The sequence below is a fragment of the Nuphar pumila genome, chromosome 5 (assembly GCF_984573655.1).
Source record: "Nuphar pumila chromosome 5, dmNupPumi1.hap1.1, whole genome shotgun sequence".
In the NCBI taxonomy this organism is placed as follows: Eukaryota; Viridiplantae; Streptophyta; class Magnoliopsida; order Nymphaeales; family Nymphaeaceae; genus Nuphar; species Nuphar pumila.
This window is the reverse complement of record NC_143253.1, coordinates 6,514,996-6,533,351: the sequence shown is the minus strand read 5'-3', so window position 1 is coordinate 6,533,351 and position 18,356 is coordinate 6,514,996. Positions and strand designations below refer to the sequence as shown.

Genomic DNA, 18,356 nt, shown 5'->3' with positions numbered 1-18,356 from the left:
TCCAGTCGTTACTCGTTTTGCCACATCATATCTCACGCTTCATAGTATTGGATGTTGTAAGAAAGTTGAAGTCGATGTTTTTGTCTCTAAATTTTAAATCATCTAATTACTATAAGAAGACAAATGCTAAGAATAATACTCAGATTATTCTTAATGATTATAAGTTTTTGGTTGTTATATCTTATACAATTAAAGTTACGCTACCTCTAGTAAAAGTGTTGAGATTAGTAGATGCAAATGAGTCTGTTATGGATTTTTTGTACGAGGCAATGGACAAAGCAAAGAAGAAAATTGCTTCAAATCTTGGTAATGTGAAAAACAAATATAAGCCTATTTGCGAGATCATTGATAGATAATGGGACTTGCAACTCCATAAGTCTTTGCATGCAACTGCCTATTATTTAAACCATCAATTTCATTATGCCGACAACTTCAATCCAGATAGAGAAAGTTATGAGCGGTTTTTATGATTGTGTTAAAAAATTGGTTTTTGATGCAAATGTTCGATTGAAAATTCTAACACAAATCGATGCATTTAAAAAGGCAAAGATGTTGTTTGGCAGAGAGACAGTAATTACAATAAGGAAACTAAAAGTCCTGATAAGTTTGCAATGTTTTTATTGTTTTTTATTAAAACCATGCATTTAAAAATGCAAAGAGGTTGTATCATTATTAATGTTTTTATCATTTTTTATTGTTTTATTTGAATACAACTTATTGATGTAGTTCATTTGGGCACGAAAAACCCTAAGTTGATGAATTTTGCAATTTGAATTCTAAGTTTGACGGGTAGTGCATCGGGCTCTGAGAGAAAGTGGAGTACCTTCTCATTGGTATGTGTCACTATGTGACTTTGTATTTTGTTTTTTAAATACATTTTTATAGGTTCAATTATTTTATAATTGATTATCAATAATTTGAAATTATAGGTGCATTCAAAATGGAAGAATAGACTTGAACAAGATAAGAGTGTGGTTTTTGTTATGTATAATATGAAGTTAAGAGAGAAATATGAAGAAGAAGGCTACCAAAGACCCTATATGTCTAGATCATATGGACTTAGATGATGAGTGGATTGTTGAGCAAGAAGATCTGATAGTCTAACGATCCAAATTGGTTGGAGAACTCATGGTTGGACCCAAACTTCAACATAAACGCCATTGAGCATGTGCCTATTGCAGAAATCACTTTACATCATGATTCACAAAGTGGTTCTAAGCAAGACAATTCATCAAGAGTTTTAGGTAAAACTATATTCCTTTTACTTGCTATGAGTGTAAGTATTTTTTAATTATATGCAATAAGTATTTAATATATGATTTTTTATTGAAGAAAAATAAAAAGCAGTGATTGCGGATGTGGAGGAAGAAAGTGCAGACGATAAAGAAACAGATAATGAGGATGAAAGAAAACTTGTTTATATGGATTCCTCAGATGATGATATTAAAGGCTTGGATATAGATGATGACGAGACATAAGAGCCTAGACCCTAATTTATATCATGGGATTATGTTTTTTGGGTCCTTCATTTGCACTTGTGAATGTTGTAAACTTGTTATATTCTTATTTTGGAGAGTTTTAAACAAATACACTAACATTTGGTTGTTAATGCTAACTTGCATTTTCTGATGATGACATGATGTTGAGAAATTTGATTGCTATTGATTTTGTTACTTAATTTTTTATTGAATGCTCATATTTTATTTTTTAGATACTTCCATAGATCAAGTTGCATTAATGTTACTTTTATATGTTAATCTCATATTTTCGGTATTTATTTGAGATTTTCTATTTTTTATTGGTTGTTGCTTTATTAATAAAGCATTTCTTTTATTTGTTTGTATTTGTAGATATTTTTAAATGTTTTATTAAGTTAATTTTTTTTTAGGCTTACGCTTTACGCCTCGCCTCGCTTTAGTTTTTGGAGTGCTACTCTGCCGGATTTACTTTTTATCATATGAAGTCATGCATATATGGAAAGCAAACTATACTTACCTATCATTTCTCAAAGCTACCAGGCTTGCAACAACCTCAGCAGAGAGAGCATATATAGGACCATAAGCATGAAGAAAGTACTCCGACCCGAGCAAATGTGATAAGGGCTCATACCTGCAAGAAACCATTTGGATGCTAACTTCGTTAGTCAAAAAGGTTAATAAAGAGGAAAATGTTACAGCTCTTAACACACAAAACAATGTCTTAAGCAGTAATCTTCTTGACAACCATGATCAAAAGAAACAACTGCAGTGTCACACAGTCCAACTAGCATGAAGAGCGAAGTGAAGACCTACCACTTAAGTTTTGGATCAGTGAAAACTTGACCTTTTTTCATGCATCCCAGGTAAGTTAAAGTGTGTGGCCGCTCCTTCGCCAAAAGAACTGAGAGGCGATCTGACAAGATAAAAATTTGAACCCCATGATGATAAGATGAAACCCCATTGACCTAAGACTTGTACTACTGCAACTTGGGAGTTTAAAACTGAATCCTATTTTGTGTTTGCTGAGTAATAAACACCTTATTGAGCTGAAAGTAAGCAACAGTTATAGAGCAAGGTGAAATTGAAGATTCAAAGACCAATTTACCTGGCCTCAAATAGATATCATCATCAGCCTTAACATAAAAGTCGGCGTCATAGAGTCCATAAGCAGATTTGAAGAAAGCTAACCTAGAACAACAAGATCATGTAAGAGTCGCATACGTTGAGAACATAATGCAAATAAAATTGTGGCAGAAAATCAAGAGATCTCACGTTTTGTGAGGAAGGTTGCTGTATTCTTCCTCAATGTCCAAAAGCATGAAGTCGTCATATTCCTCCACCTCCTTTCTGAGATCTGACATTTTCCTTGAATCACTCGTTTTCCCGATCACAAATCTGAAAACCAAACCCGTTGCTTCTTCCAAACTGCGGGGAAATTCACGAAATCCTAAAATGAGGAAACTGGAAAGAACAAAACTTTTCATATTCTAGTGACTGTATCTGAGCATTTCCAACACTTTTTTTGCAAATCCAACCATGTACATGTGTTCTGCATGGTGAATTTGCTAGGAATCAAGCGTTGGATCGTGTATTTTCTATAAAAACAAATACTATTTTTGGATGTTTGAATGTTTATGAAGATTATGAGCCATTGATTTTAAAGTCTTAAAAAATCTTGTTTTATGCATCATAATCATAATGGGATGATTCGAGAGCTGGTCCTTATAAAATCAAGCATGCAGATCACATCCGTACGGTTAGATTTAAGAGAAGAGTAAAAAATCCATGAAAATCGCGGTTCACACGGTAGTTCTCATATTCTAGTGACTCTAGTAAGATGTACAGCAGAATATCAAGAAGATGCAATTCCAGTGAATTCTCTTTCACCGAGTACCTCAAGTTCAAAACTTTCGTGATAAATCATCCAAAATCTGCACAAATTGCAGAAAGAGAGAAAGGAAGGAATAGAAGAGATAATGAGAGACTCGAAATCGGTCAATCAGCAACCAGGATTACGGATTACCGTTGAAGCCCCTCGTGATCGGACGGCATCCACGTCTTCCTCAACGACCTCCGCCTCCCGAACGACCCGAACCCCGTCTGGATGCCGACGAACCCCATCACCTTACGCCGCTTCGTCGTCCCGGTGACGCTTTGCTTGCCGGAACTCCGATATTCCACAACGCCGCCGATCCCGGAGGCGGCGAAGGAGACGGAGACCGTCCTGACCTCGAATTCCTTGCATCTGGGGCCCGAGATGGGCCTGGACATGGCGATCAGGCCGAAGAGGACGCCGGCGACGCCGAATGCGAGGCAGAGGAGAGAGACCGCCGGTCGCCGGAGGTGTGAGTGCCAGGATTGGCGGTGGTGGAAGACCCTCCGGTTCATGGCTGCGCTGCTGCGGAATGCAACAGAAGAATGCTAGAGAAGAAGGGTCTCTATGGGCATCTCCAGAGGGAGGGAAGGGAGGTTGGGAAATTTAAAAGGGTTTCTTCTGTGAAACCGTAGGAAGAGAAGGCTTCAATTCTGGAGTTTTCGGAGTGAGGGCTAATGAAGAGGAGAATTCATGGCTCCTTGGAACTGTGATGTGTGTGTGAGAGAGAGAGAGAGAGTTAATATTTGAGGAGCAATGAACAAAGGGATCCCGTCCTTTGACATATGATACAGAGTATCCTATCCCATCCTTGCCGTCTACCTTATTGATATGAACGGTTGGGGTAGCTTCAGGCGCGGTCGCAAAGACCCGGAGAAAGCGGGTCCCCGCCCCGCCTCGCCCGGTTTGGAGAGGAGATGGAAGACATGAAACGGGGATTGAGGTTAAAGTCAAAACTTGTGCAGGCATGAACTTACGCTTTTTACCGGCCTACCCCGTCCCTCTCTCCAATCCTTGCCTTGCCCCAATCCTGTAGACTAAAAGGAAACGGGGTCTCTCGCTCTATTTGGGCCGGGGATGGAGGACATAAAACGGGTAAGCAAGCAGGATGGAAGTTAAAATAAAGACCTGTGCAAGAATGGGGGGCAGGATTTTGAGACAGGTCCTGGTACACCGCCATTCCTAGTGGTTCAGCCAGCTGTCCATGTCGGCCTAAAACTCTGAGGGCTTACTCCTCGATCCCAATGAGTCACCAAGCTTTGGTAGCTTACACAGAAGGGTGAGATGTCCATGGTTTTAAACTTAAACTGCCCATCAAACAGTCCAGGCCCCATTCCGCTCGGACAAACGCCTCGGATCTGATGAAAAATTACTGTTAAAACCAATCGTAATTTGGAAGATGTGAAGTCGTTTTTTATGTCAAAAAGTTTTTCCCAAGATTGAAGCAAAATTATTAAAATATTTTTTGCTTTTTTTTTTTTTAAGAAAAATGTGCATGAACTCTCTCACATTAAGCAAGCTGCAGTGTTGCTAAAAGGAGTCTGAATCAGCCAATTCAGATCAAATCAGTCCTCATACTTAAATAAAAAATCTACTTTGAAATGGAAACAAATAAAAAAATGATCCAATTTAATTCGACTCAGACCTGTTTTATCGTTTCTTATAAAACCGATTCACTTAGAGAATTCAGACTCGTTTTTCTCTTCAAAATATACAAGCACATTTTAATTTAGGATCCAATCAAGATCCAAACCTTTACAGATGAAATACTGGAAAATTAAAGATTTTGCCGAGTCTGGTTCTTCCTATCCACCCAGTACCAGTGGCTCGAAGACTGATCTAGGTATAGATCCACATGTACGAATCTTGGCTGTGTATTTGTAAATTGTAAGGGTATAACGGGGTCAGGTACAACCGACTCGAGCTGATGTCCCGAACTGATTAGACTCGACTCGACCCAATATTTTTGGATTCATGGGTTCAGAACAGGTTCAAACCCGTAGAGAAAACGGGCCAGTTCTTGGGTATGGTGAAAGTAAACTTGAATACCTTTTGACCTGACCTGTTTTTCATACTCGATACGGTTTCATAAATTGTAAACCAAATCAACCTGAACCCGAACCTCTATCTGTGTGAAACCTTTTGCAATCAATGCCCTCTATCTGTGTGAAACCTTTTGCAATAAGCCTTGCCTTGTACCTCTCCACATGACCTTTAGAGTCTGTTTTGGTTTTGTAAACCCATTTACAACCAACATGTCTAACTCCTTCAGGTCTAGGTACAAGATCCCACACTTGGTTCTTTGCCATAGAGTCAAGCTCTTCTTTCAAGGCATTGATCCAATGTGTTGATCTTTCACTTTCAATGGCTTCTGCAAATGTGAAGGGATCTTCATCAATGTCTATGAAATCATTTGACTCTTGTAAATACACCACATAGTCCGGATGGATAGCAGATTTTCTAATTCTGGTGGACCTTCATACAGGTGCTACAGGTGGGTCAAAATGAGCCTCTGTATCCTGTTATTGTTGTATATCCTCATCAACAACTGAATCTAGTTGGGATTGATGTTCATTGACTGAACTTTCTCTTACATTATTCGAAGGAACAATGATAGAGAAAATCGGGTCAGTATCCTCAGCAGGTGTAGAACCTGAATCCTGCATTTCCTCAAAATCAATATTTTGAGATGCATCTATCCCAACAGAACCATTTTCAAGAAATCTTGCTTTATCTGTTTCCACTATCTGTGGTGTATGAGATGGACAATAAAACCTAAAGCCTTTCGATCTTTCTGGATAACCAATGAAGAAACCACTAGTTGTCCTAGGATCAAAAGCTTTTATATGTGGGTTATACAATTTAGCTTCTGCTGGACATCCCCATATGTGCATATATGACAAAGAAGGTTTTCTACCTGTCAATAACTCGTAAGGAGTCTTTTGAACAACCTTCGTAGGAACCTTATTCAAAATATGCACTGCAATCCTAAGAGCTTCACCCCACAAGGTTAAAGGAAGGTTTGAGTGATTCAACATCGCTCGAACCATTTCTTTAAGCGTACGGTTTCTCCTTTCAGCTACACCATTCTGGTAAGCACTACCAGGCATGGTATACTGAGGTACAATGCCTTCCTCTTTTAGAAACCGCGCTAATGGACCTTCCTTTTGTCCCATCTCAGTGAAACGACCATAATATTCACCACCTCTATCTGACCTGACAACCTTAATAACTTCACCGGTTTGTTTCTCTACTTCTTTCTTGAAGTCCTTAAAAACCTGAAAGACTTCTGATTTTTCAGATAATAAGTAGAGATACATATACCGTGAGTAATCGTCTATAAAGGTGACAAAATACTTTTCACCTGTATAACACGGTGAAAAAGGGCCACAGACATCCGTATGCACTATTTCTAACTTTCCATTGCTGTGTTTGACATCTTTCTTGTATGTGTTAGACTGCTTAGCCTTTATGCAGTCAACACATGGCTTTATATTCGTAAAATCAAGGGATCCAAGGATTCCCTCTTTCACGAGTCTTTGGACTCTCTCTTTCGAGATATGTCCTAACCTCCGATGCCAAAGCAAATAGGATTGATCATCCTTTAGACCACGTTTATTGCCAATCATTGTGTTCTCAATGGAGTGAGATTCCTGAATTTGGAGTTTGGTTCTTAATCGATACAAACCATCACACATATATACAGAACCTATATTCATTAAATTTTTCATAATAATAAGTTCAGATTTTTCAAATTTAAACACAAAATCAAACTTATCAAGTTTTGAAATTGAAATTAGGTTCCGACTATAAGATGGAACATAAAATGTATCGACCAAATCCAACATGAATCCCGACTCCAACACAATTCTGCAGGTCCCAACGCTTTTGACATGCGAACGCATCTTATTTCCTAAGAAGATGCTTCTTTCATGCTCCGTTAGTTCCCTTTTGTTCAGAAATGCCTGCAAAGAGTTGGCAATGTGCACCGTGGCACCAGAATCAATCCACCAACTATGCAATGGAACATGAATTAGATTGCACTCATGAGAAACGAATGACTTATTACCTTTATTTTCGAGTCACTTCTTGAACTTCAAACAATCCACCTTCTTATGCCCTTTCTTTTTGCAGAAGAAACACTTTATAGAAGGGCCACCAAACTGGGATTTGGATTTCGCCTGAGAGTTTGAACTCTCCCCAATGGCTCTCTTCTGATTCTTCTTTTTGAAGGAGTTTTTCTTTGGCCTCGACCTCTGTTTATCCTTATGAGAGGCCATATGTGCACTTGGCACCCTCTCACCCTTCAATCTCTCCTCTTCCTCAACACACTTACTCAAGAGGTCATTAAAAGACCACTCATCATTATGTGTATTGTAGGAGATTTTAAAGGGTCCATACTCAGTAGGTAACGAGGTTAAGATCAGATGGACTAAAAACGAGTCAGAGATGGCGAACTTCATGTCATTCAGTTGAGTCGCAATATTCCTCATTTCCAAAATGTGCTGTCGGATGTGACTATCACCATCATATTTCATAGACATTAATTTGGACATGAGGGTACTGGCCCATTGCCTTATTAGAAGTGACGAACTGAGCCTCAATGGCTCCCAGAAATTCCTTCACAGTCCCACAGTGAGGAATTGCGCCTCGAATGTTCTTAGCCACCCGAGATTGCAAAAGCAACAGGCTAAGTCTATTTGAGCGCTCCCACTTCTCAGAGGCAGCCTTCTGATCGGCTGTGCTTTGTTCATTAAGAGCGGGAGGTTCGTCAATTCTAAGAGTCAGATCTAAATCCATATAGCCCAAAGTGAATAACACAATTTCTTTCCAAACAGAAAAATTTGATCCGTCTAAGATAGGGATACTACTAGAACCGTCGATATGGAAGGAACCTGATACATCAAAGGAACGAAAAACAGAAAGATGTTACTATTTTTGCTCAAACGAGACTCGTGTTGAAAAGGTAAAAGTGAGACCCTTTTTTTTCACCTTTTCTGAGACAAGCATAGTTCAGCCATTATTGTTTCACTTTGGTGAAAACGATAATACTCATAATTGCTTCGTCTCTTCAATTCTCAAGGAATTGACTTCAGTTGGTGAAACTAGTAGATCATGAATCCAGAGGCAATTCAGCACTGTATCTTTGGGTACGAACGTGCTTCTTGGGCTGGAATGCATATCTACTATCACACCCTGTGTAAATTTGGAACACAACGACCTACCTTTGGGTAGAATCGATGTTTCATAAATTCACACACAATCATAATTACGAATCTTAATACGGTCCAAAGAATCTTTAATTAACACGACTCAGATCACTTTGGTGATTACATGAATCGGTTAATCAAAATCTTTTACCGAAAAACTTATTCGTATTATGGAGCACACCCATGCACACATTTTAATGCATGTATATTCATGACCAAATATCAGTTTATACTACAACAAAAATGCATAAACTAATTTTCATAAATTTAGTCATCATTCATGCTTAAAATCATCATGCATAACTTAACCAATGCTAAATACATGAATTAACATGCATAAGTCATGCATTATTCAAAATAAATACTTTATAAAGCATGAAAAATAACAAAAGCATGCTCATATGGGTAAAACCCAGAGTTCACATGTAGGAACCGGTCTAAAAACACTCTGAACCGGTCTGAAACCGCCCCGAACCGGTCATCTAAGGGTCCGAACCAGTTCTGAATCTTATAAACCGATACATAATATGAACAAAAGTTCATAAAACCCTATAACCGTATGCCAAAATCCCTTATTTATTTATATCTATGAAAACAGGGTCTCAGCATCCCAGAACCGGTGAAAAACTGGAAAGAACCGGTCAAAAACGGCTCCAAACCAGTTTCGGAAGGGGTCGGATCAGGTTCCTGATCCGATTCAGTTTCAATAGTGTTTGGATTCTGCATTGCATGGATCCGATCCGGTTTAAATGGGATCCGGGTCTGACCCGACCCATACTTAATACGGATCAGACCCGGCCCGAACAGAACCCGGGTTAGACCCGGTCTGAAACAGGCCCGGGTCGGACCCGGTCCAAAACAGATACCGGGTTCGACCCGGTCCTTCATGGACCCGGGTATGACCCGGTCCAACATCGACCCGGGTATGACCCGGTCCAGACAGGATACCGGGTTCGACCCGGTCCGAAAAGGACCCCGGGTACGACCCGGATAAAATCGGATACCGGGTTCGACCCGATCCAACATGGACACGGGTATTACCCGGTCCAACATACCCCGGGTACGACCCGGCTCAAACCGGATCCGGGTCCGACCCGGTCCTTAATGGTCCCGGATCGGACCCGATCCTTTCCGGATCAGACCCAGACACCTTTATGGGTTCGGGTCAGATCCAAAAACTAAAAATGCAGACCCGATCCATCCAAAAGGGTTTGGATCGGGTTTGTCCACGGGTTGGCTTGCCGGACCCGATCCGGTCCGATTTTTAAAACCTAAAACAGAAACCCGATGGTTTTTGTTTTGGTTTTAGGGAAAACCAAAAAAGGGTTTTCAGTTTCCCCCTTTTCCGGTTTCACGGCGACCCACGTCGTCGTCACGGCGACTGGCGCAGATGCCGGCGACCTGCGTCACCCCACGGTGACGCCGGTCCGGCGTCAACCTCCCCGACAGAAGACGTCGCCCCACGGCGACGATGGTGGCTGCCATCCGATGGCTGAAGTGCACGGCAGCGCCTGCCAGTCCGACGGCAGCTCCGGCGACATCAGCAAGGATGTCGTCGATCAATGGCTGCCCTTGCTGGCAAAAAGCCCCACGGCGTGACCCCGGCGAACCCACCTCCTCCCTGGCGACAGGTAAGGGTTAAAATAGATTTTTTTTTTTATTGTCGTCGGTTTCGAAGTTAACTCCGGCGATGAGGTGGGGTATCCAGGGCGCCGGCAAGACCGCCGATGACAGCTCTGCTGTTTTCCGGCAAAAGCCTCTCGCCCGATGACGAAAAAGGAAAAACAGAGAGAAAAGGGAATCAGGCGACGGCTCCGGCGTTGTTCCCGGCGACGGCAAAAACCTCCTTGCAGCCCTACGGCCACATGTTTAAAAACAATTATTATTTTTTTTTATGAGGTTTGCCAGACTGAGAAAAAAAATGTCGCCCCTTACGGTAACATTTGTCGGTGATGACTGTCGCCCCACAGCGACAGTTTGAGGCTAATCGGTGGTTGTCGCTCCACGGCGACTCCACCGACGCCAAAACGCCGTTACAGCCTACACGGCCACGTGCAGCGGAAGATGCGTGGCACAGTGGGCCCATAACCCAATGTTGGGCGATACCCTGTGAAAACAAGTAGACAGGGAGTGTACCTGGATTCGCCATTGATCGTGTAGGTGATTCAACATTCTCCTCAGTCGGTCGATGCCCACAATGAGCCCAGGCCTTATGTCGACGGTGAGCAGGACCCTATTTTGCTTAAGCTTGAATGCAGAAGTAAATTTGGGTAGGATATGGCTATGAACTCTCATCAACTTCGTAGCCTCTAACCCCATATATAATGAAGGAAATTGGGCAGTTACGTGAATGTGGTCTATCCACATTCACGTAACTCCCACCCACTATCTCCATTAACAAGCCACTTACGTCACCCACTAAAATGGTGTCAAACCGGGTCAGACTGCGGGTTGGACCCATAAAACCCAAAATGTCCAACATATCCTGCTAAGCGGTAACTATTGTATTAGTGAAGACTAACTTCCATATGACTAAGGTGTTCCAATTTTCATCCTTTTTTCTAGTGGATATATAATAGACCAATTTTCTAGTTTTATGCTTGTAAATAAACAAATTACCTTAGATTGAAGGCAGACGATTTAGTTAATCTTGGATGTTATAGTGTTATTGTATATTATGACAATTTGAATCATTTTGCTTGAGTTCCACAACATTATTCACATATAAATATTCTTACTTGATTCTACTTTTTGTTCTAAATGAACCTAGATAAACTTCCAGACTTTTTGCATCACTTTCAAATTCCCTTTCTTCTTTGGCAACTTCTATTCATATAAAATATAAGGCAAAACATATGCATACACTCAAATACGAGCATACAGTAGATGGATAGATGCATAGAATGTGAAATAACTGTTACAACTAAATCCACCTCTCCTAGAATTTTGCTGAGCCACTTAGCCTTCTCATCCTTTGAGTAATCTCTGGACGATAAGGCTTGCACCTGATAGGCACCTAGAGAGAAATAGTCCAGATCAAGGACATCTTTTTGTCCCAAATGCCGAACTAAGAGTCGCACAAGATCATTTGCAACATCTGGCACCACGTAACCCCTGTATGATAAAGCATGATAATAGCAGGAAGCATTACATTCCGAATGTTACAGGAGTGCGCAGGAAGCAATGAAAAAGACAGAAGGATAATCTCAAACCAGACTCACATCCCCTCTTCTTGATACATGTAATCCAGAACTTGAAAGATGTCTTTGGCACTGCACCTCTGGTAGTCCTCATCACACCAAGGGATCAAGTACCCCTGTGCAATCTTATAATATGCTTCGCAGACAGCAACCCTTAGTTCATTTTTGTACCTGACAGTTTCATCATCATCAAATGGAGAATGTAAGGATATTGTTGCTAGAAACTTCAGATGGGACATAAAGCATTGATGATACGCACTTAGAGAACTGCCTATGAAAAAGGCAACGTCTCCAACGCATGAGTATATCAAAGGGGTAAAAGATTTTGTCGCCTGCAGAGCTTTTTTTCATCAACCAGCGATCTGCAAAACTCACCAACTAAACGAACCGTTGAGTCATACACTTCATGCTGTTCAATTTCTGTAAGATACTGTTCCACATACTCTAAGATTTCCTCCAAATAAAAAGCTGAAATCAGATCCTAGTCCTTTGCTAAAGGAACCATTACAATCATTGCCTTCTTGCGAACTGCAACACTTCTTCGACAGGCAAAGGCCTCTTGGAAGAGTGACAATGCAGGCATAGCAATTAAAAGTAGCACATGAGGTGGATGGGATCCTGAGATCTTCTCAAACCAGGTCCCTACGCACCGTCCGCTGTCCACCCACTGTCTGGGGCTTCCCCGTCCTTCTCAAGGGGCCTCTTTCAGATCCACCAATAGATTGTTCTCAACCAACTTGACTACATCATCAGCATGAGGAAGCACAGGGGTAAATGCAAAAACAACATCCAGTGCGTCATAAGCAGCCACTCTTAAGCAGGACACGCCTGTGTGTCCTCCGCAACGAGCAGCACGAACAAGAGCAGAAACAATTTCCACAATGCACCTCCACTCCTCTGTTTTGATGGTTTGCTTGTTGATGCAGAGAACGTGACAAAGAGCATGCAGAGCAGCAAGTTGATCGTCCTCGTTATCGTCGCCACGCTACCCGATGAGTTCATTGTCTGAAGAGCTATCTTTATCAATGAATCCGCGATAGTTGCTGGCAAGGTCGATGGGGAAACCCCACAGAGACTCCCAAAAACGATTAGAGCATTCTGCTGCACGTGCTCAGGCGGTTTCAGTCAGAAGACATTGGAAGAATAGTCGATTGTGAGATTAGCTCAATCGTTGTTTGCCAACCGAACAACCAAACAGGTTTTGCAATTCTCCAATATCTATGTTGCTATCTACGAGCTATCCACTAGGAAGGAGGGTAGGGAATAAGGTTTAGAGGAAAGAAGAGAATGAAAAGAGAGAGGAGAAAGAGAAATCTAAGTTTTAGAATAATTAATAAATCAAACTAATTTATAACGTATTTATAATTGAAAAGAAAACTTAGTCATATGACGAAGCTGGGATAGATCCAAAAATCCGAACATAATTCAAAGTAAATAAATCTAAATTAGATCCAAACGAATCATAAAGCTATTAGTCCTTTAATTTTTTCTTACACTTTTTCTTTTTTTTTAATCGACTTGAATCTAGCGTTGCCTCGATATCATTCTTTTCATGTTTTGAAACTAAGACGCACGATCTGCAATGCGAAAATATTACTCAACTTGTCGAATATCAAAAAATGCATGGTCTGAAATACTGGGGGAAGCTCAAACTCCTGAGATTAGTTGAACGTCCAACCATAGAGGGTCTGGTACATTGGACGACTAGAGAAAAAGAGAGGTTAGAGAACTTCAATGCATTAAACTTCCCTACGACCTCTTTAAATAGAGAGCGTTAAGATTGAGTCCTAATTACATAAAACTTTATTTAATTAAAAATACTAAGAAACCAACTAAGCTAGAACTTTTACTTAACTAAGGATTTTACACTAATTAACCAAATCAATTAAAAACACTTAAAATTAATTAAATAATTAACTTCTAGAATGGAGGACATCCCCTAAGACTCTCTTGGATTCATACCCTCCTTGTGTAGGCCCCTACTGCTAATTGGCCTGCCTCTCGATGATGTCATGTACTCAACTCTTCATCTTTCTAACTGAGACTCTGAACAATTAATCTTTCTTCAATTAAGAAAGCCACATTATCAACCTAGACTCTGTGCTGACCGACTTTAATAAGGCTTTGGAGGTGGCGTTTGAATCTTGGGCACTAGATTTGGATCTAATGTTACATTCTGAACCGTAATATTAACAAACAAATACAAAAAAGTGAGTACATTATTGAATAATTAATGTTATCATACTAATTATATGACGTTCTTATATGCACAATACATAGACCTCATGAAATTATACAACTTAAACACCTTCTCCTTTATGTTCATTTTTCAGAGAACCTAGTCATAGTCATGTAAAGTTCATGAATTTTTTGGATTTTTCAAAAATAATAAGAGGTTACAAAGGTTCTTGAAACATGCAAACCTCCTTCTACTAAAATCGTATAAAGGACACATGCAAGGGGTCATTCACAAATGTGTGAGGACATTTGCATGCCAAGATTAGGACATTCACAAATGTGAGAGTGTTTAGTTGAAGGAAGTATATATGCACATTTTAAGGATCTTCGCAACTCATAGTTACTAAGACTCAAAATCTGTAAACCCCTTTTTACTAAAATCGCATAAGGAAAATAGGTTGTAGAGCATTCGCAAATGTGAAAGTATTTAGTTAAAGGAGGTTTACACATTTTGGAGACATTTGCAACAATGAGTTGTGAACATCATGTTATATTTGCTGAGGTCCTTCTACTTGTGCCCCTTATGCATTTATTGTTTCTTTTTCAGTAAAAAGAGGTTCACATATTTTTAAGACATTCTCAACCATGAGTTGTGAAAGTGAGGAGCAAAAATGTTCTACAAAAGTCATGAATAAAAATTTTGAACATACAAGAGATTTCGTCAAATTGGTAAGCATTTCGAGAAGCACACCATTTTGTAAGGTCAGTATGGTTATTTATATCCAACATAGGTTTAGTACTATTTAGCAAGCTTGTAAGATCTTAGTTGAGCCAAGTCTATTTTATGGGTTTGAACAGGCTCTTTACGAGCTGAGCATGCCAAACCATGAGTGGCTCGTCTTATTTCAGAGCCCTAACAAGAACAGATGCATGAAGCATGAAACAAGAAGCAAGTGTTTTAAAAATGCCTTCATGAATGAGTTTAGAATGTTTAAGAAACATAAGAGGAAAAAGTAAAGAAGCCACAATGGAATTCAGTATAAAGTGGCATAAAAAAAGTAGGTACATATATACTTTAAAAAAAATTGAAATTGCTAAATCATTGCCCAAAAAATAGCCATCAAATTATGTTGGTTTTATGATAACAACGTAACCTTTAAAATATATAAATTTCTTGTAACATAAAAGTACGTTTCCAACGTTAACAAAGTTTTTTTTTTGGTCTTTTTAGCACATTGGAGACAAGCAGACCCTTGCCAGTCACAATCAAGATTGACCATCACTTACAATTGGGAAATATGTTAATAGAATTTCTTATATCAGTGAGATATATATAGGAGAAACCGCCCCAGGTGCAGAGACCTAGCCACGCTGGCTCAGCCGGACGTACTTATGGTTGTTGTCAAGCAGTCGCTAAGCTTCAGCTTACGCAGAGGGGGTGACGCCAATGGGATTTGAAGCTAGACTGCCTATCAAATGGTCTAAGCCCCATCCCACTAAGCCAAACCCCTTGGGTCTATATCAGTGACATTTTGTAGTTGAGTGAACTATTATACCCACAACATGGAAACTGTGATGTGATGATATTTGAGTGACATCTATGGAGGCTCATATTTCTCCATATTTTTTTTTTATTGTAGGCCCTCAGGATGAGGCACATGCGTGTGCAATGTTTCATTGGAGGCAGTAGTGTCGGGTTGGCGGGTCGACCCGACGGTTTGCCGGGTCATCATACCTCAACCCGAACCCGACCCGTTTATTAAACGGGTCGGCTGTGGCAAACACGAACCCGACCCGTTTAATAAACAGGTAACTCGACACGACCCGCCAACCCATTTAATAAATGGGTTGGGTCGGGTAAACGGGTTCTCAGGTTCGCGGGTCGGGTTGGCGGGTCGTGTCAGGTTTTGCCACCCCTAGGAGGCAGCATGTGAAATATAAGTGTTATATATATATATATATATATATATATATATATATATATATATATATATATATATATATATATATATATATATATATATTATTTGAGCCCCTAGGCGGTTGCCTCAAATAAGTCTCTCTCTCTCTCTCTCTATATATATATATATATATATATATAATTTATTTATGAATATATAAGAACTGAAGCTTTTGGTCCATCACTTTCATGTCTAGAGAAAAAATGGGAATCACATGTGGTGGCAAGAAGAAAGGTGTTGGATATAATTTAAAGGTGATGAAGATCACGGACATCCCCCCAATCCTTGTTGTATTGTTAGATAGACAGTGGTAGATAGTTTTTCCTCATTTTTTTTATGCATGAAACCAAGTTACAAAAGACCCACAACTTTTCTCCATCCAAGGACAAAGGCATTCCTGATGAATTATACACTTTGCATAGGGCTGGTAATGAGCTCGGCGAGCTTCTCTTGTTCGAACTAGGCTTGTTTTGCTAAAAAATGCAAGCTCAATCCAGAGCCTGAACACACCTAAAGAATCTCATCTCCTAAACCGTCTCAAAGGGCAAGCTTTTGGGTGTTTGCCCAATCTGAACTTGCTGGCATTCTCTATGCTTAATCAACCGAAAACATGTATCAGGCATTTTTTATGCTTAGATGTGCTTTTAGAGTGAAAAAATCAATGGCTCTTATTGCATTAATAAATCTTTGATCAAATAAAAATTAAATTAATTTGACCCAAAGTATAGGTTTTAGTAAATAAGCAATGGTAAACACATATAGGTTTGGATTAAACAAAAAACGCCTGTAATTTTATGTTATGTTTAGGATATAAAATTGCTTATGATTATATATATATATATATATATATATATATATGGGATAAGTCTCTGGAGTGGATGTGTATGTAATATCAATGAGTTGAAACAAGTAATATCTTATTGCTTGCGTTTTTCTAAGTGAATTTAACCTTACGTATATATGGTCTATTTGGTGAGGATCAACTTTTGAAACACTGAAATCTGGTGTGTTGACAGGTTTTTTTGGTCATAAAAAAATCAACAGGTGTAAATGCACTAAATTTTCATGACTTAAAAAAAGTTTTTTTAAGTCATGAAAAAGCATGATCAATGGGTTGATCTCTAACAAGTTGACTATAATAAAAACATTTGCAAAGTCAGATTGAATCAAAACAACTTGCACCTATAATGTATGCACATCTACACAGACTCATCTTATTTATATATGTGTGTGAGAGAGAGAATAACTAGAAATATGGACATTTTCAACACTTATTTTTTTTTGCAAATCCAACCATGTGGATGTGCTTGGCATGGTGAATTTGCTAGGAATCAACTATTGAATAGTGTATTTTCAATTAAAAATGTGATTTTTTGAATGCTTGGATATTTATGAAGTTTATGAGCCATTGATTTTAAAGCCTTAAAAAAATATTGTTTATGCATAAAAATTAGATGATTCAAGAGCGGGTTCTTATATAACTGAGCATGTACATCACATCCATATAGTTATATTCAAGAGAAAAGAACAAAAAAAAAACCCATAAAAATTACGGTTGACTATATACATATATGTGTAGAGAAGTTGAGCAAGTACTAGAAAACAACAGTTGCACATAAGTTGGTTTAAAAGTGAAAGTTCAACAAAGAGAATGCATGGAGGACCACAAGGAGAAGGTGCATATACATAGCTACAAAATCATCTTTGTCTGCACTGGCATTAACCCATAGAGGTATGCATAGGTTACAAGCTACCATCATAACTAACTCATCCTCTCAGTCACCCTCAATCTAGAGAGCTCCTACAAAATACAACCTTGTCTCACTTTCATGCACTCTTTTAAGATATTCTCGAAATTGTGTTTTTTTTTTCTTCAAAGCTATCATATATGAACAAACCTATTTAACATGGGTACTTCAAATTGGTCAGCCTACTCTATTGAAATGGGTGCTAGGGCATTCTCGGTGTTAGCACATGTATACATATTATGTAATATTTATCACACGGCATATACTTTAACATTATTTTATACTCTACACATTTTTGTATGTGCAAGCACTAAGGATGTTACTGGATCGGATTCGGACTGGATGTGACCAATACCATATTCAACTAATTGGATGTTGGCTAAACAGATTCGAATTCTGATGGTGAAAGGCTTATTCCAGATCCACTTTTTTATATTTAAGATATCCATCAAATTCAGATATTCGTCGAATTCTGTAGCAAAAAATCAAAACCATACCCGTATCTGATTATAATCAGATATGGATTTAGCTTACTAAATGCAACTAAACATAGTAATTAAAATTCGGTTATATATTGGATAAAATCCATTCATTGACATCCCTAGCAAGCATGCACTCACACATATACACACCCAGTTTTTTTTAAATAGCTGAGTTAATTTTACTAGTGGTTTTCTGCATCATATTGCACGTATAGGGATGCCAGTG

At 39.2% G+C, this 18,356-nt stretch overlaps 1 protein-coding gene across 2 annotated transcripts in view; it reads right to left on the bottom strand.

Annotated features, from left to right (window-relative positions):
• Positions 1-4,160, bottom strand: part of LOC149836607 (putative beta-1,3-galactosyltransferase 14) — a 41,477-nt gene extending 37,317 nt beyond the window's left edge. The window contains exons 1-5 of one of the 2 annotated variants that reach the window (XM_090005480.1): positions 3,502-4,160; positions 2,751-2,903; positions 2,584-2,666; positions 2,292-2,391; positions 1,996-2,109 (exon numbers count right to left, since the gene is read on the bottom strand). In XM_090005480.1, the coding sequence (XP_089861606.1) occupies positions 1,996-2,109; positions 2,292-2,391; positions 2,584-2,666; positions 2,751-2,903; positions 3,502-3,866 (815 nt within the window). In that variant the 5' untranslated portion in view covers positions 3,867-4,160. The remainder of the gene's footprint in view (positions 1-1,995; positions 2,110-2,291; positions 2,392-2,583; positions 2,667-2,750; positions 2,904-3,501) is intronic. The other variant, XM_090005481.1, reaches the window with a different exon arrangement.
• Between the last annotated feature and the right edge of the window lie 14,196 nt (positions 4,161-18,356).